The sequence below is a fragment of the Capricornis sumatraensis genome, chromosome 21 (assembly GCF_032405125.1).
Source record: "Capricornis sumatraensis isolate serow.1 chromosome 21, serow.2, whole genome shotgun sequence".
In the NCBI taxonomy this organism is placed as follows: domain Eukaryota; kingdom Metazoa; phylum Chordata; class Mammalia; order Artiodactyla; family Bovidae; genus Capricornis; species Capricornis sumatraensis.
In genome coordinates this window covers 24,904,639-24,923,504 of record NC_091089.1, presented here as the reverse complement: position 1 = coordinate 24,923,504, position 18,866 = coordinate 24,904,639, and the positions used below count along the sequence as shown (strand labels likewise).

Genomic DNA, 18,866 nt, shown 5'->3' with positions numbered 1-18,866 from the left:
TCTGATCTGATTTGCTTGCCTGCCTCCATATTCTCCAGCTTTCCCAGGTGGTTAAAAAAAGAAAAAAACCACCAGTCAATGTAGGAGATGCAAGTTCAAGCCCTGGGTCGGGAAGATTCTGTGGAGGAGGGCACAGTATTCTTGCCTGGAGAATCCCATGGACAGAGGAGCCTGGTGAGCTACAGTTCACAGGGTCACAAAGAGTTGGACACAACTGAAGCAACTTGGCATGCATGCGTGCATGCATATTTGTGTGCCGGGCTTCCCAGGTGGCTCAGCAGTAAAGAATCTGCCTGCCAATGCAGAAGACACAGAAGACCTGGGTTCGATCCCTGGGTCCAGAAATTCCCTGGAGGAGGAAATGGCAACCCACCCCAGTATCCCTGCCTGGGAAATCCCATGGACAGAGGAGCTTGGCAGGCTACAGTGCAAGGGGCCACAAAAGAGTCGGACTCAACTTGAGCAACTTAGCAGGCATTCCATATTCTCCACATTTCTTCTGCCTGGAATAAGTACCCTCCCTTGAAGGATATTTCTCTGGATATTGATGAACCACTTATACTGTGCTAAGCACGTTAACAATTTGGAAGTTTCACAAATACCCAGAAACCCTGCTCTGGATGTTTCATCATTTAGTCATTTCATACTTTTCAAGAGTTCCAAAACAGTGACCTCTTGCTATTATTACTTTGGCCTTGAGTTCACACTGAGGGGTGACCATGTGAAGCTGCCAAAGGAGCTCCTTTTTGTAGCTTTGACAGAGGTCTCCTCCACCTAATATAGCTTTTCTGGGCCTCTTATTGAGAAGCCATCAGGAGAAATTTCTTTACCAGGGAAATGAGGGCAGCAAGATCAGTGCTTTGCTTTTCATGAACACATAGTTTATTTTTATCTTAAGGGCACCACAACCTTTCTAAATGATCGCATTTCCCTTATGTGACATGACAAAGCTGAAAGCCAAGTTTACAACCCAGATCTGGCAACTGAGTAGCATTATAGGACAGGCATTTCATAGATGCTTCCTATGCACTAAGCTGTACCTAACACCGTCACACTTTCATACAGTTGCTGTAAAAGACCTGGGGGAATGGCCATTACTATTATAGGGAAAGAAAAGGGTTAGTCCCTCAGTCATGTCTGACTCTTTGAGACCCCACAGACTGTAGCCCCCCAGCCCTCCTCTGTCCATGGGATCCACCAGGCAAGAATACTGGAGTGGGTTGCCATTTCCTCCTCCAGGGGGTTTTCCTGACCCAAGGATCAAACCTGGGTCTCCCACATTGCAGGCAGATTCCTTAACATCTGAGCCACCAGGGAAGCCCCTTACTACTATAGTCTTTCTGTAAAGAAACTGAGGTTCACAGAAGTGAAATAACTTGCCCAAAATCCTGCACAGTGAGCATCACAGGTAGATTCTCTCTCCTTTCCTTGCATACGTGCATTCTCAGTCGTGTCCGACTCTTTGCGATCCTATGGATTGTAGCCCATTAGGCTCCTCTGTCCATGAGATTCTTCTGGCAAGAATACTGGAGTGGGTTGCCATGCCCTCCTCCAGGGAATCTTCCTGACCCAGGGATCGAACCCCCATCTCTTAAGTCTCCTGCATTGGCAGGGGGGTTCTTTACCACTAGTGTCACCTGGGAAGCTTCTCCTTTCCTTGGGTCTTAATTATCTCCTGCCTAGACTATTATAATAAACACTTACTTGATCCCCAGCCTCTGGACAATATACACTGCTATCATTTGGTTATTCAGTTAGTTCAATTTAACAAATATTTCTAAAATGCTGTGTGCCCAGAACTAAGTTGAAAAGGATATTGTTCCTGGTCTCATAGAATTTGTGGTCAAGTAGGAAAATGACATAAATCAAATAGTTACACAAATAACAGTGTGATTATTAACTGTGAGAAGTTCTATAAGGAATCTTCCTTTTAAAAAAAAAGACAATTATCAAAGCTGCTACATCAGTCAGAAGTTACCATGAAGAAGGATTGTTTGAGTTGAAGCATGAAAGATAAATACATGGGGAATGGGGATTATGGACAGTGGAGGGAGCTGGAAATAGCTGATGAAAGGGTTTACCGGTAAATAGATGCAATGGCAGCCCACTCCAGTACTCTTGCCTGGAAAAATCCCATGGGTGGAGGAGCCTGGTGGGCTGCAGTCCATGGGGTTGCAAAGAGTCAGACATGACTGAGCACCTTCACTTTCACTTTTCACTTTCATGCATTGGAGAAGGAAATGGCAACCCACTCCAGTGTTCTTGCCTGGAGAATCCCAGGGATGGGGGAGCCTGGTGGGCTGCCATCTGTGGGATCACACAGAGTCGGACACGACTGAAGCGACTTAGCAGATGCTATATGTACAAACACCAAATAGCAAGAACAAATCTGGTATCTTTTTTAGAACTGAAAGCTTTGTTGACCTAGAATGCAGTGAGCAAACAGGTGCATAGTAGAGCTGGAGCTGTAGATGTAGATGGGAGTAGACTGTGATGCTGTGTGGCCTTGCAGACCATCTTGAGGAAATTGCTATCAATCCCGCAACAGGAAGCCACTGGAGGATAAGAGTTACATGTTGAGTTAACACAGTGGATTAGCTTGGCAAGTCAGATTCACATGAGTCAAAGGTCTTACCCTAATATTAATTTTTAGAATACAGGCAATCAAGAGACACAGATGAAGCTGAGAAAGGCCTGCAGCATTCCATGTGGTTCCCCAGGTCTTTCCTTCCCATATTGGATGGGGAAATCTGAGGGAAAGTTTGCAAGGTGATCTAGTGAGCCTTCCCACTGCAAAACCATTAAGAGACAGCTAAAGAATTGTATTTGCAAAGATAATACCATCTTCTATAAAGAAGAAACTATTAAACTGTGAAGCAACTTCACACTACAGATGGGAATAAAAACAATTATAAATGTTCATATTTATCTCTTGTCTAAAAAAACAAGCATATTATATACCCCAAAGTTGCATTCTTTTTAAGGTATATGAGATTATTCTTTGAGAACACTTATTAATATAAAGAGACTTTTTTGTGGAATTATAATCTCTGATGCAGGTCTATGGTTTCCAGACTTGAATTTCATTAGACCAGCTTAATTTTATTTATTTATTTACTTATTTATTTTGGTGGGGGGAAACAACACAGAGTTAAGAACTTTGTGTTTCACCATATAACAGCTTTGTTTGGGCGGTACTGGTTGCAGCACACAAGCTTCTATGTTTGCAGCAAGCAAGGGCTACCCTTGGTTGTGGTGCACGGGCTTCTCGTTGCAGTGGTTTCTCTTGTGGCAGACCACAGGCTCTAGAGCATAGGCCCAGTAGTTGTGGTGCAAGGCTTAGTTGCTCCATGGCAGGTGGGATCTTCCTGGACCAGGGATCAAAGTCGTGTCCCTTGCATTGGCTGCCAGATTCTTAATCACTGGACCACCAGGAAAGTCCCTATCATGACATCTTTGAACTACCATCACCTGTTAGCATGTTTCATGAATGCAGTGTATTTTTTAACTTTTTATTTTGAAAAACAATTTACACCTACAGAAGAGTGTTAAGAATATCACGTTAAGGTTCCCTTCTATGCTTCACCTAGAGATTGCAAACACTTTGTCACACTCTTCTCTATCTCCCTATATATGTTTACATATGTAAACTACACACACACTTTTGATGAGCCATTTGAGCGTAAACTGTAGACATCAAAACGCTTTACCCCTAAATACTTATTATATATTTTCTAAGAAGAAAGAAAGACATTTTCTTCTATAACTATGGTATCATCATCAAACTCAGAAAAGTTAATATTGATATTTATTATGATTATCTATTATTAATATACAGTTCAGCCTTCCCTGGTGGGCTCAGATGGTAAAGAATCCACTTGCCATGTGGGAGACCTGGGTTCAGTCTCTGGGCTAGGAAGATTCCCTGGAAGAGGGTATGGCAACCCACTCCAGTATTCTTGCCTGGAGAATCTCCATGGACAGAGGTGCCTGGTGGGCTACATTCCATGGGGTCATACAGTCCAAAGAGTCGGATACAACTGAGCAACTAAGCAATATACAGTTCATATTAAAATTTTTGCCTATTATCCCAACACTCTCCTAAAGAAAGTAGGTTTTAACACAAAAAAAATTAAAAATAATCTGACAGAATATCAGAATAAAAAGCATTCTTTTAGAGATAAATCTGTTTAGCTCTAAGAAAATAAATCACTATTTAGTCCAGGTCTTCTCAGTTTTCCTTGGAACACTGGAGGCTGCACCTCATTTCTGTTATCAAACCCACATTTGGTAACCATTGGTGTAAACACTTACAGAGAAGGCATTATTAAATAAAAATTTTTTTCTTCTTCAATCCGACGCACGAAAGAGTAAATGTCATGTTTTGAAAGAGTGCTACTTAAGATAAATACAAATAAGACTATTTCAATGTTGATTAATTATACATTACTCTAAGTTAATTTTTTCTGATTGTTTTTAGATGCTTCTTTCAATATTTCTTATCTATAATTTGAAGAGTTTGCTTTAACCTTCCTCTCAAAGTGCTTTTGGCCTTTAGCTCTCAAAAGGCCAAAAATTACAAAACGGCATCTAGAAGAGAACTGGAAATAAATCAGAAGCATTATCTACCTTCTGCCTAGCCCTACCGAGGATGTAGCTGGAACACCACATGCCGACAAGGTCAAAGGAAAAAACAGCTAATGGAGTTGTCGCTGAAGAATACTGTTGAGTTGGGCAAGACTTTTTCAGAATTAGAATTCTACAGACCAGCAAGACAGAAGACTAAAATAGGATACCATTAAGGTCTATAAAATTATGGTGTTCCTTATCCTCAAGATTCAGAAAAGGGGCAGTTGTAAACAAAATCAACAGAAGGATTGCTCTCAAAATAAACTTTAAGTAGCAATAAAAGCCAAAAATATAAAATATTTTAAAAGTGACATGTTTATAAATTTCAAATTCATAAATCATTATAGAGAAAGCCTATATGAAAGCAAATTAGAAATGTCTCATTTATATCCATCACCTGTCCTCCCACAAAATATCTTTCAACGGGATGAGTCACTGACCTAACCCAGTGCGACAGTTTTATGTTGTTCATTTCTCATTTCAGAATCCCTGCTATAAGCTCCACTTAATATTATGCCTGTGTCATTGAGGCTAGACATGTCCATTCATACATTAACACATGTATGGTTAAGGCATCCATCCATTTTTAAAAATACAATTTCCGGTATTTCAGAATTAGAAGCCCTTGGGGCAAGGAATAAATTGTATATATCATTTTTTCACTAACAGTCATGAAATAAGAGATTGAAATAGATTGGGAAAATATACTTCAGAAATGTGAATCATTAGTATTTGTGTCCTTCCTGGTTTTCATTCTTGTTGACAGCTGATAGAAGTTTTGCAAAACAAAGTTAAGCAAACACAAATCTTGTAGATTATTACAACAGTTGTATAGGAACTCCTTTTTTCTGACTTCACTTTAAGCAGCCAAACCCAAACCAGAAAATTTAGATCGACTATAAAACTATGTACAAGGAAAAGTTCTCCTCTGAAAGGCACCACATTGCATACTAAGAATTGAACAATTCTTAAAAATGAAAAATTTACTTTTCTGAATCTGATTTCCAGACACTAAAGTAATCAGTATTTTCTGTGAGATTTACGAGGGTCCTTGGCCTTGGAGGATCTGTGGGTTTGGCCTTTTTCAGTGGCTGTTTGGGTTTTGTTTGTTATCTGAGGACCCAGTGGCACAGCACAGAGCCCATGACATAATAAGCATTCAGAAAATATTTTATTAAATGGTTAATTCAGGATAGATGAGGGTAAATATTCAGTAGGATTTTAATTTTGTTTTACTGTGACTTTTAACAAATAAACATACACCTGGCTGCTCTGGTATCTCAAAAGGTAAGGAATCTGCTTGCATGCACTGGCTGCTCTGGTATCTCAAAAGGTAAAGAATCTGCTTGCAATGCAGGAGTGAGCAATAGTCGCTAAGTCATGTGTGACTCTTAGGGACCCATGGACTGTAGTCCATCAGGCTCCTCTGTCCATGGAATTCTCCAGGCAAGAACACTGGAGTGGGTTGCCATTTCCTTCTCCAAGAGACTCGGGTACAGTCCCTGGGTCAGGAAGGTTCTCTGGAGAAAGGAATGGCTACCCACTCCAGCATTCTTGCCTGGAGAGTTCCAAGGACAGAGGAGCCTGGCAGGCTACAGTCCGTGGGGTCCGGAAGAGTCACACACGACTAAATGACTAACAAGCTATAATTGTTCATTCATTTGACATTTCCCTGCCAGGTAACCATGTCAGAGACCCAGAGTTGCCCTTTTTCTAGTGGTCCACCACTGCTCCAAGACTGGGAAATGTGATTAGCTCAGTGGGTTGAGTGCTGTTTCTAACAACAACGACTACTTCTTCCTTAGACAGCGCAAGGACGAGCTGGAGCAGAGAATGTCTGCCCTCCAGGAGAGCCGGAGAGAGCTAATGGTCCAGTTAGAAGGTCTCATGAAACTACTAAAGGTAAGATGCTTCACATAGCTATTTCCTAGACCTACGACTATGGCATTTGTAAAAAAAATAATAATAATAAAATAAATTTTAAAATTTGCACCTAATGTGCAATGGTTTTTCCAATTACAATAAATGTGATTTCCTCCCCCAAAAAGTGGTTTCAAACTCAGTTTTAGTATCTTTTCTTAGACACACCAAATGATAACATCAATTGTAGGGCTCACTCTTATCTGACTACTGAGGACCTTCATGGCATAAGTTATTTCCAGTTGGCTCATTTCCATTTCCTTTTGTCCTTGAAAGTAATATTACTAAAACTGAATTTATTCAAAAATATTTTACATTTCATAGCTTTCAGCAGTTCTGACTAAACTGAACAGAAGCTCATATCTAATTCAGAAAATGAAGACACAGACATTAAAATAATTTTGGTGATTATAGTTTTATTAAGAGGAGTAACTTTTCTCATTTCAGTAAATGTTATCAAATCTGTGTGGCTTTAGCAGCAAGTCACATAATTTCTCTGGGTTTCGAATGCAAACCGTAAATGGGAATATCTCCTTCACTTTTCTACAAGTGGAGCATGTAATAAGATGGTATGCAGAGTGTTATAATAATAATTCTCATTGGGAACTGGCATTCTCTCTTTCATAAATCTTAGTCCCTTCGTCAGGGTGCACAAAGTTGCATTTCAACTCAAAAGTAGACTCGTATGGCCGCATGTCCCTGATGGCTCCCATGGACATTTCACTGGTCTGTGGTCGTCCTGCCTGATGTAAACAAGCATGAGCCAGTGACATGCCAAAGGCAGGAACTAAAGCTTATCTTAGAGCAACACAAAGTCTCTGGGACAGCTCACTTGCAAGACAAGGTGTCCTATCTTTCAATTTATGGCTCCCTTACATCCCTGACACCCCATCATTTATTGTTTCTGTATTTTTTCCTTTCTTTCCTTTTCTTTCTTTCTTCCCTTTCCTTTCCCTTCTTTTCCTTCCCTTTCTCTTTCTTACTTTTTTTTCTCTCTCCCTTCCTTTATTTCTTTTATGTATTTATTTTTTAATTTCAAAACTTAAAGAACAGTTAACAGATATTTGTTGAAACCTGCTGTCTCCCAGGCACTGATGTAAATGTAACACTTTTTTTTTCTTTTCTTTTCTTTATTCTTTATTCCTGTAGTCGACCTTTCCTGCCATCAGTATCGGAAATGCTTTATCTTTACTGAACAAAATTTACTTTTCATTGTATCAGACATATAAAGTATAAAATTCAGTTTTTGTTGTACTATCTATCCTCTGTCCATGGAATTCTCCAGGCAAAAATGCTGGGGTGGGTTGCCATTCCCTTCTCCAGGGGATCTTCCTGAACCGGGATCAAACCTGTGTCTCCTGCAGTGCAGGCAGATTCTTTACCATCTGAGCCAGCAGGGAAGCCCATGTTAAGACAGGACCAGATAATCAATAACCTCTTGCTGTTTCTGCCCTATTATCTCGTTTGATGATCCAGACAGCTCTTTCTGGTTTTTTTCCCCCAAATATACCAAATAAAGTGGGCCTGTCCCATCTTTCCCGTCACCGAATGACAGGGAACTGAAAACAGCCCTTTGGTTCTATTTCTATGCTTCTGTCACTAATGGGAGAGGAGTCTATTTACCACCAGTCATCTCGGCATCACTTTAGCCTGAGTGTATTCTATTCCATCAGGATGTACCAGTTGCAGGATAAAGAGAGAAATCATGTTGAAAGATGACTGGATACATGGAGGAAAGAGACAGGTCCATAGTTTCAAACACCTAAAGAGACTTGGAACTCTAAGTAACCAAGGTAGAAGAGGCTTGGTTTCCCCCGCCTTTATTCCTTCCACTGTGTACATGCTCTTATTGGAACCCTGGGTAACCTAACCATTATTGATTCAATCTTTCTGTAGGAAGAAGAATTGAAGCAGGGAGTAAGTTATGTGCCCTACTGCAGGTCTTAACTAACAGTTGGAGGGGCCTGCCGTCCTGCCGTTTTTCTCATTGCTTTTGCCTCTAATGTATGTTCATGCTTCAGTTTGGAAAGAGAAAAAAAAAATTATACTAATTTGCTTCCTTTTCAATGTAGTGCTTGAATTGAGACACATAAAATTTAGCATTTTTTATAACTATAACTACCATCAACATCAAAAGAAGAGCTATTACATCTTTTAGAACAGGGGACACATTTAATTTGTTGGAAACTCTTTAGATCTCCAGGGTCTAAGTTTCAAACCAGTCTCATGCTTTTTCTGGGTCGTTGATCAGACCCTTCTCTTAATAGAAAGACACTCACCACAATTACTAATGGTCCGTTAGGTGGAACCCACTGAGGTTCTACCTCAGTTAGCACTCAGAAGCTAACCTCGACCTCCTCTCATCCTGTGAATGTTCAGTTCAGTTTCCATTTTACTGAAAAGGTGTAAAAACCAGCCAATTACATCTCCTCTCATTGCCTAATTACTGAGCCCTGTTCCCCACTGCTCACCATTAAGCGCTCAGTCTAATAAGAGAAAGACTGAACTCCAACTGTTCGCTTCTCAGACTAGAATATACCTACCATTGGTTGACAATCATCTCCAAAGAATAGGTAACTTTCAGCCTTTCTCTTATCACCAAGCACCTTTCTGCTCTGGGAGTTCACAAGGGGTTACATACATCTTCCCTGGAAATATGAACCCTGTGGCTCTCTAACTGTAGCTGAACTGAAGCCCTCTGTCTGACCACGTGGCCTGGTGCAGAAGCCAGCAGAGGGAGCAACGTGCTCAAAATACAATAAGAATAAAACAAAAGCAAAATAAAAGCAGCTTTCATTTCCAGTGCATGTACCGAGCTGTGTATGACAATATATCCCACCTGCTGGTCTTATCAAAAAGTTTGACATTATTTCCATGGATCCATGACAACCACAGCCTGTCTGATTTCAACGTACCCTTTCATTCTTCTGTATTCTCTTTCCTATTATTCATTGTGCGTGTTTGTGTGTAACAAAGAATGTTTGCAAAATGCTGGACACATTTTTACCCTTCATTCCCATGGTCTGTAAAAAAAAAAAGGAAAGTGTAAAACGAATCTGTAATGTCAGACAATAAAGACAATGTATTACATTATTTGTATTTTGTGAACAAAGTTACTTCACTAAACTGAAGTCAAATTTTAATGAGACAGCCCCCCTGGGTAAAGGACACACATTTGCTGCCTGTATAATTGCCCATGAATTCATAGCTGGGGTGTTGCTATTGTACATACAAAACACTTAGATCATGGTAAAGAAAAATGCCATCTCATGGTCCTTTCCTGCAAACAGCCTCTTTTCTTCCCTGTCTCTTACTCAGCATGTGCATAGGAAATAGAAAGAAAGCTCAACTATAACCTTACTCCTCCTAGTGGAGGCAGAAGGTAACCACCCTGCAGTCAGTCAGCCTGGCTTTAGCCATTGTCCTTTGGGGACCCTCTCTCTTCCATTTCCAAGGCAACGCATTCTTGAAAGGCTCAGTGGACCAGGACGTTCATAAACAGATGGATGCATAGAGCCAAACCATGGCAGCGTCCATTACTGCATTACTGCCTGCTTCCCCTCCAGCTCCTCCCCCGCTGAGCCCTCAACAGCTGCAGCATCACTGAACGTCAGCCAGCAGTGGTTATCGCTGCCTAGGTTGTTAAGGACCACTACTGGCAACACCCAGAGATGTCAGCAATGCATTGTCTGGATCGGGGGAGTCTTTACAGTCTTACTCATGTCTTTGCTTATAGTCAAGCCTCTTTTCCTAAAGGACCCAAGGCAGCTTACAACTAACTAAAGACAAAAACAATGACTTCATAAAATAGAAATAGAAAAATCAAACGCTAAAGAAAATGCAAATATGCTTATCTTAAGGGACAGGGGTGTTACTCTGAGCTTTCTAGTAATGAGGCAAAAACGGGAAAACATAATTGGTAGTTTTATCAGAACAGAGATGTCAGTCCTCAAGGGGCCAAAATTTCTGTCGGCATAAAATATAAAAAGGAAATTTCACTCAGAGCTTTACTGGAGGAGGAGTGAATAATAAAGCAGACACATGCAGTAGTAGATTTCATGTGGCTGATTCTTATGCTGACCTTCAGTCAGAATTAAAGACAGAACCCCATATGTCCCAATCCTGCAGAGGCAGTTCTACAAGGAAATAAACAAATGCCATCTGAATTTATAGACTTTTCGTAGTATAACATGATCTAAGGAGAGAATTTAGAAGTTTTAGTCTGGCATCTGCTTCTAAATTCTGTTTTTATTTATGAGCCTCTCCCCTCTGGGGACAGTCTCTTTGTAAAATCAGATTTAAGACACCACACACAACAAATTGTGCTTGATTTAATAACCGCTACTTGCTTTATCATAAGTCTGTGTGGTTCAATGTATTTTATTATACTGGTATATATAATTCCTACTTATACTGTTTCTTGTTCGAGGTAATGCATGAATTTATTCCCCTTGAGGAGAGAACATGAATTTTTTTAAAAAAGAAATAGTGCCTGTAATATAATATGATGATGATTATGGTCTCATAAGCAATAAATTTTTTTACAAACTTGAGTCGAAACTATCCTACCCTCTTTCTTCTTTGTGTATTTTTAAGATTTATTGAAGGAACCATAAAAAGAACACTCATAAAAAGTTTAATAATGAAGGCGGCTGGAATATAATAGCAGTGACGGTATGTTCCCGAGTTTCTAGTATCTTTCCAGTGCCAAATACCATGACCTGGTCTAAAGTCAAGTATCCTGACTTTGAGTTCAGAAAGTAGAATCTCAATAATAATTTTCTTAGAAAGATTACTGGAGTTAGCCCTGAGTTATGGTGGTCCAAGTTCCTTACTCACAGCTCTAAGATCTTGAGTAAGTCAATGAACTTCCTAGCAATTTATCTCAAACATACTGATAATACATGGCTCTCAGACTTGTTGTAAAGATTCAAAAAGATAATGGATGTAAAAGCACTTTGTAAAATTCTCTGTGCATATGATATAAGGATAAATGTATGTATGTATGTGTACACATATACATCAGAATATATGAGCTTTTCTAATTTGACCCACATTTTACAAACACACACACACACACACACATATACTCTTTCTCACATTAGCTAAGTGTGTCAGTCAGGGGAAGAACGTCACACATCATTCCCAGTTCCATCTCCTGCTCTATTCTATTCTCTGTTTGCAACTGAATGGCCCAATTCACTGGGGAAATCGTGGTCACTTAGGTTCCTGCCTCTTCCAAACATTGTGAAATATGCACGGGTCAGAAATCATAGATTTTACCAGTTTCGGTTCACCTTCCATCGTCTCCCCTGCTCGTCCTCTCTGGTGGGTAGCCTATGGAGTAGTGAAGTGATCAAGAATGAATAGGGGTGGGGCTGATTCACATCAGAAGTAATCGACTGTAATATTACGACTGAAATCTGTGTTCAAAACCATACCTCCCCAGCCTCTCTCTCTCTTCTCCTCTTCTCTCTCTATTCTCCTCTTCTCTCTGTCTCTCTCCTCCTTCTCTTTCTCTCTGTCTCTCACACTTCTTTTAAATTAGGGATTGTTAACTAATTCTCAAAAAGTAAAAATTGCTTCTCTGCTTGAAAACCCTTACAAAATGATCCCCTAGTTCAGGATAAAGGCTAAGCCCCTTTAATGGCACTGGAGGCCCCCACACCTGGCTCCAGCTCTTTCCAGCTTCATCTGTTCCACTCCTCACAGCAAGCCTGGTGTATCAACCCCACTGGCTTCCCCAGCATGTCTGCAGTACCCCGCAGACTCCCCAAGCCTTTCCCTGGTACTCTCAAGCCCTGGAATGTTCTCCTGTTTCCCACAGTGCTTCCTCTTTTCTGCCTGGAAATCTCTGCTGTAAGACGCAAGGCCCCTGGTGCCTCCTGTCTGACCAATCAGAATTAGGCCCCTCATCTGCATCCCCACATGAAGCCCTGTGATGATAATCAGGGTGGTTTGCAAGAAAGGATGAGAAGAGGGTTGGATGTCACTAAACAGGCGGCCACGTAAAATCAGGCAGGCCTGACTGCGCTGCATTCTCCACCAAACCCGAGAGGCTGACTTTCGGGGAGCGGGTGACCTGGGTCGGGGAGAGTCCACAGTACCACCTCCCCTTGTCTCTTGACCATCTGCTCGGCCATTCCTCCAGACGGTGCTGGTTCCACAAAGTGACACTGGGCACTTCCCCTGAAGCCTCCTTCCTTTCTGGGACGGAGTGGGCACCCAAATCCTTCCTGGAAAAAAATCAGAAAATTTATGGATCTTGTCAGACTTTTTAAAAATTGATACAACAGCAGGTTGAGTGGATTCTCAGAGAATGGAGGGTAGAAATGAATTTTTCATTTATTCTCTGGGAAGAGAGCTATTTTAAATTTGCCAAGTATGATGAATGGTTTCCTTCTTCCATAAATCAACTCTCTCCTCAGGAATTTGAAATCTATATATTGATCCACATGGACCATTGTCCCTTAAGTTTTTGCCCCATTAATCACTGAGTAATTTCCAAAAGAGGATGTTCACAGAGATTATTCACTCTAACTCTTCTAAAGTTGTTACCCAACAGCCATGCCTCATGACCAGGCCAGAGGCCACAGTTCTCTACAGGATACACCTGTGAAAATGAAACTACCATATTCACTCTTGCTAGTGGTCCAGTAAGAACAGCAGTCAGGAAGGCCCGAGCTGGCGTTCCCAGCAGTAAGTCTGAAAGTGAAAGTGTTAGTCACTCTTCGTGATAGCATGGACTGTAGCCTGCCGGGCTCCATCCATGGAATTCTCCAGGCAAGAATACTGGAGTGGGTTGCCATTCCCTTCTTCAGGGGATCTTCCTGACCCAAGGATCAAACCCAGGTCTCCCGCGTTGCAGGCAGATGCTTTACCATCTGAGCCACCAGCCAAGCCCCTGGTGTCTACTATGCCTCAAATTGGCCAGTGTGCTGACATAGGGAGGTGGGCCCTGATAACCCAGGGAGCCAGGATTTTACCCCCAGGTCTGGGTAAAGGCTAGTCATGACTGGGGAAAAGATGCAGCTGAATCTTTTCTTCAGCACCAAATCATCCACCTGATTTCTTCACACAGTCAGACTGCTTGTAATTGCACCAATTAGAGATTCATTTAGGAGATAGTAGCTGTTAGTCATTCATACATAGGTGTAATTTAGACTCAGTCAATTGTTTTTCCCTTAACGCATAACCACAGTCTGCTATTTTTCTGTTAACACAAGACTACTCATGGGAGTTTTGAAGACAGGAAACAGGCAGAAAGGGGTAAGGAAAGTTGGCTTTGGAGACATGGAGTTAAGCAAGGACAGCGGAGGCCAGTGTGGTACCCAAAGGTGGCATGGTGCCCTGTGGTACCTTGCAGCAGCAGCCCCGGGAGCATCATATGGTAGAGAGCCCGGTGGCACAGGTGTGAGCAGGGCTGGCATGCCCTGCAGCCCCAGTCATCAGATACTGAAACACAGGCCCACAGCCCCATGTCCAAAATCACTGGGTCCAGAGATGCTCCAGAACTCAGAATCTGGTTTTAGAAACTCAGTACAGTGCAGACACCACGTAAGCAGCCTCATAGCAGTTAGGAAACAACACGTGTAGCCCATTAGATTTCACATTTGCAGATAAGAGACTGGGGGGCCTGTGTTTCTGAACTGATTGATAAACAGCCCGAAGGCTCTTCTGCCACTCTGGCACTCACACTGCTCTCCATGAGCCAGTAACTAGAAGGTACTACTGCATGGCCCAGCAGAGAGCCCTAGACCACTGCTCTGACACACTCCCCAGTGCATCTTTGTCCTACGTCTTCTGAACCTTTAGGTAGCTCACCCTTTCAACATTGGTGACAGTATGTTTTGCAACAGTGATGGAAGCATGCGAAGGTTGGTCCCAGTGCCCACAATCCTGAGAAGTAGCTGTGTTGATGTAGGAAAACCCTGGCCTTGTGGCCTAAAGGCCGAGGGTCCATTCAACCTCTATCCTTCACTAGCTCAGAGACCTTGGGTAATTATGACCTCTGAGCCTCAGCTTGCTAACCTGAAAAATGGGAGTATGCATACCTCAAGTGGTTGTTGAGAGGATTAAGTGAAATAGATGGGATTAAGGTGCTTTCTAGACTATCAGTTGCTATTGAGACATAAGCTACTATCTTGCCTAGCTCTTATTAGTGAGATAATAAAGCAAACCAAGGCATGCCAATATGCTCTAGAGACTATAAATTGCATAAAAGAGTGGAGTTCTATTATTATTGTGAACCTCCTATCACAGAAGAGGATGTGACTTCCAGGGTAGAGAAGGTAACCCACCCTCTGTAGCCAAGAGAAGGCTTCTTTCTTCCACCCACCTGTCCAGCTTCCTATGGCCAGTCCCTCCTGCCAGCTGCATCTGGGTCCTTGGTAAAGAAAACAGATGAGAAGGGGCAAGGAGCCCTGCCAAGGGCCCTGTCTTGGAAAGGATGCACAGGAGGGTTGCCAGGGAGAGGTGCCTGACCTCAGGGGAACTGACCAACACTTGTCTCCTTTAGGGACCCTCCACCAGCCATAGGCCATCCAGGCCATCCACAGCCCAGGGCAGGCAGAGCACCTGGGCTCAGGCCCCAGCCCAGACACTCTAGCCCCATCTCCTGGACAATTGTTTTCACCTCTCTGATCATTGTGGTCCATGAAGGCACATTTAACATAATGGGACCTACTTCAGTAGGTCATGGAGAGACACCAGTGGGAATGTATGTGAAAACCTTTTGTATATGGTGAAGTATGACTCAAAAGTGAAGTCACCACCTATTGGTATGAGATGCAGAGAGGTGTCCAGGTAACTCATCAGCAGAGGAGTCTACCGTAATGACCTTGAGCTGCCCAAGTTCGCTAGGGGAAACCAGGTCCATCCTGGAGAAGGCTGGGGCAAGGGGCTGCAAAGCATCACCAGCACGCAAACTTCACTTCTCTGGGCCTCATGGGCCACTCCAAGGTACTGTTGTGAGTGAAAGAGTGGAATCCTCAGCGCCTCAAGCATCACATGAGTTATTTTCTGTTTTGCTTCATTTTTAATTCTGGATTTTTCTCAATTTATAGATTTGACTTTTATGTGTGATGCTGGAGCCCTGGAAAGCTAACAGCATGGCATTTTACAGGACTGATGTTGTGTGTTTTAACTGCAAGCAGCTGAACCCGCAGCAAAGACCTAAATGGAATACTTGAGAGCGCTGCTTTGGTGGTGCATGTCTGGGGTTTGAATGGGGTGATGATGAATCTCTGGAGCTTGCTGTGAAACAGTCCTCACTTTCCCTGGCCAGCCCCAATGGGCTGGAGCGCAATTTATGTGAACATCTAATCTGTTATATATGCTTGACTGGCTTTGTAAACTAATTATTAAAACAGATAATGATTCCAAGAGACCTCACTGTAGAGCCGAACCTATGAAAATCAAGGTGTGACAAGTCTCAGAATGATTTCCTGCTGAGGGTTGAAGTGAGGAGATAAATGACTTTAAAGTTGTTTTCTCCACTCATTTTTAAATCCCACTGTTCTTACTGCTAGAATATTGCTTTTTCATAGGTGAAGAGAAAGACAATTCCTATAGGAAGCATTACCCCCAAACTGGAAACCAAAATTTCTATGTTTCTCATCCTCATTTGAATCCCTGAATCAGAGCAGTTCAACAGTCAACTTTTCCTGTAAAGTAGGGACTAAACAATTTACACCTCATTTGAGTCTTAATTTGAGACTTAATACACACAATATGGCATGATATGATAGGCACTATAAATTATCCTCTGCAGATGATGGCAGGACAGACTTGTTGAAAATTTAGGAAGAGCAATATACCACATCCATCCCAAATAGTCTCTGAGTTTATATTTAAAATTTTTCCTAATGTCTTTTTATTCTGTATAGATCTTCTTTCAAGGAGTAAATAAACACCTTGAAATTATCACCGCTTAACAGTAGTTTCATTACATGGGCAAACATCTCATATATTACGTAGAACAGTGAATGTGGTACTAATAATCACAGCTTTCAGTTTGTAACCCAAATTTCAGACCATGTCCAGTAAGGTCCTAAACTGCACCCACATCTCAGGTTGAGCATTGCCATCCCCATGACCTAGAACTTCAACTCGCTTTGGAATTCCATTGTCACGGTTTTTAACAGAGGCACTGGGAAGGGCATTTGGCATCTTCTTGGGGAAAACAAATTAATGACTTGCCTTGTCTCTCCAGACCCAGGGGGCAGGCTCCCCCCGCTCCTCCCCTAGCCACACCATCAGCAGGCCCATCCCCATGCCGGTGCGGTCCGCGTCCGCCTGCTCCACCCCGACCCACATGCCTCAGGACTCACTTACGGGGGTAGGGGGAGACGTACAGGAGGCGTTTGCACAAAGTAAGTGGCATTACTATTATTATCATTATTACTTTGCTGTGTTCTGCTTTATGTGACAAAAAAAAAAAGTCGCCAGGGATTGCGTGTTCTACAGTTATCAGAGCCAATACCAAAGATGTCCTAGACTGTTCTGTGGCTTGTGTCAAAGCCAGGCCTGCAAGACCTTTTAGCAACTGCCTACGCTGATATGTTCATCCCTTCACCATCTTATCTTCTGGCTTCTCTTGCCCTGCCCCATTTTCTTTAATGAGCCTTTGCTCCTTAAGGGAAAGGAGAAAAATCCTTCCAACAGTATCCCTAGGAAATTATATGAATGTAATCCATTTGAAAATCCTGCAGGATATTTCCGGCTTCTTTTTACATGAAAGGAAACTCAAGATTTGAGAGTAAACAAACCCATCTCTTTAGCACAGAGGCAATCGAAAAGGATGCTTAGTCACCTTCCAGATGCCTTAGAGAGTTGACTCATTGCCTCTGTGTTCTGGGGCTGGGAGGCGAGGCCCCCACAGTTCACAGAGGAGGGCAGAGAGTGATGGGAGATGACAAACAGCCTTCTCCCACCCCTGCCTCTTCTTGCCATGTATGTGCCACGAGGGTGTTTCTCTTCCTGCCGAAGTTTATCTGTAAGCCACGTATTTGAAATCTTGAGCCTCTTTTTCAAACATACTATGCACTTGGCCCTCTACTGGGCTCCTTGCCCGGCTCCCAGGCCAGCACACAAATATCCTTTCAACCCTTGCTGTTATTGTTCAGTTGCTCAGTCACGTCCAACTCTTTTGCCACCCCTTGGACTATAGCGCAGCAGACTCCTCTGTCTAGGGGTTTCCCAGGCAAGAATACGGGAGCGGGTTGCCATTTCCTTCTCCAGGCGATCTTCCCAACCGAGGGATCAAACACAAGTTTTCTGCACTGGCAGGCGGATTCTTTACCACTGAGCCTCCAGAGAAGCCCCCGTTTGAACCCTTAGTGTGATGGAAATCTCATAATAATCTTTCTCAACCATAGAGAAATATGACCTAAGTTCCAAGTCAGGGTACTTGGCATACATCTTCTGCCCATGTCTTGGCAGCAGGAGTAAGAATCCTCACCCCCTTTTCCACCCCCTGAGGACATTCGGTGCACAGGGTTCCCATTCCCAAGGGGTACCTGAAATAGTCAGGCGAGTTTGGGGAGCTCTGCCGGGAGCCGGAGGCTGAGATTCTGGAGACCAGAATCTGATGCACTTCAGCCCAGGTAGTGGCTACAGCAGTAGCAGCTGCTGGAAAGGCACAGCTCTGGTGGGGAAACCAGACTTTTCATCTATAAGGGCAATACTTAGGTAGGGTGATCACATGTGCTGTTTTACCTGCAACCATCCCTGTTTGTGCCAGGTCACCCTGTTCTTTTTTTTATTCTAAGATTTTTTTTTTAATATGGACCATTTTTAAAACTTTGATTGAATTTGTTACAATATTGCTTCTGTTTCGTTTTGGTTTTTTGGCTGTGAGACATGTGATCCCCAACCAGGGATTGAACCCGCACCCCCTGCATTGGAAGGCAAAGTCTTAACCACTGGACCACCAGAGAAGTCCTCATTCTTGTTACTAATAGCACCCCTTTCACTTGTAAAATTGTCCCAGTTTGAACAATAAATTGTATGAATCCCCACCAGTGGCCATGTCTTCATACATCAAAGGCCATTGCCCTGAACACAAAGTAATTTTTTTTCAGGAAATGAACCAAAGCACTTCTGAAAAGAAGTCTTGGAAGTTTTCTTGCTGTAGAATTTCAATGGGAGTGGTAAACAGCATAAAAATTGGGGGAAAAGGAGAGTTTTGAATTTTTTTCCCGTTATCATTCTTTCCTAAGGCTCAAGAAGAAATTTAAGGAATGACTTGCTAGTAGCGGCAGATTCCATCACGAACACCATGTCCTCTCTCGTGAAAGAGTTAAATTCCGGTAAGT

The 18,866-nt window shown here is 42.5% G+C and overlaps 1 protein-coding gene across 19 annotated transcripts in view; it reads left to right on the top strand.

Moving 5' to 3' along the window:
- Positions 1 to 18,866, top strand: part of DTNA (dystrobrevin alpha) — a 149,420-nt gene that overhangs the window by 116,754 nt on the left and 13,800 nt on the right. For 11 of the 19 annotated variants that reach the window (XM_068993515.1, XM_068993529.1, XM_068993521.1 and 8 more), the window contains 3 exons: positions 6,435 to 6,531; positions 16,763 to 16,922; positions 18,771 to 18,860. In XM_068993515.1, coding sequence (XP_068849616.1) covers positions 6,435 to 6,531; positions 16,763 to 16,922; positions 18,771 to 18,860 — 347 coding nt within the window. Of the gene's footprint in view, positions 1 to 6,434; positions 6,532 to 8,445; positions 8,497 to 10,978; positions 11,018 to 16,762; positions 16,923 to 18,770; positions 18,861 to 18,866 lie in introns of those variants that run through there. The other 8 variants (XM_068993533.1, XM_068993527.1, XM_068993526.1 and 5 more) reach the window with 3 other exon arrangements.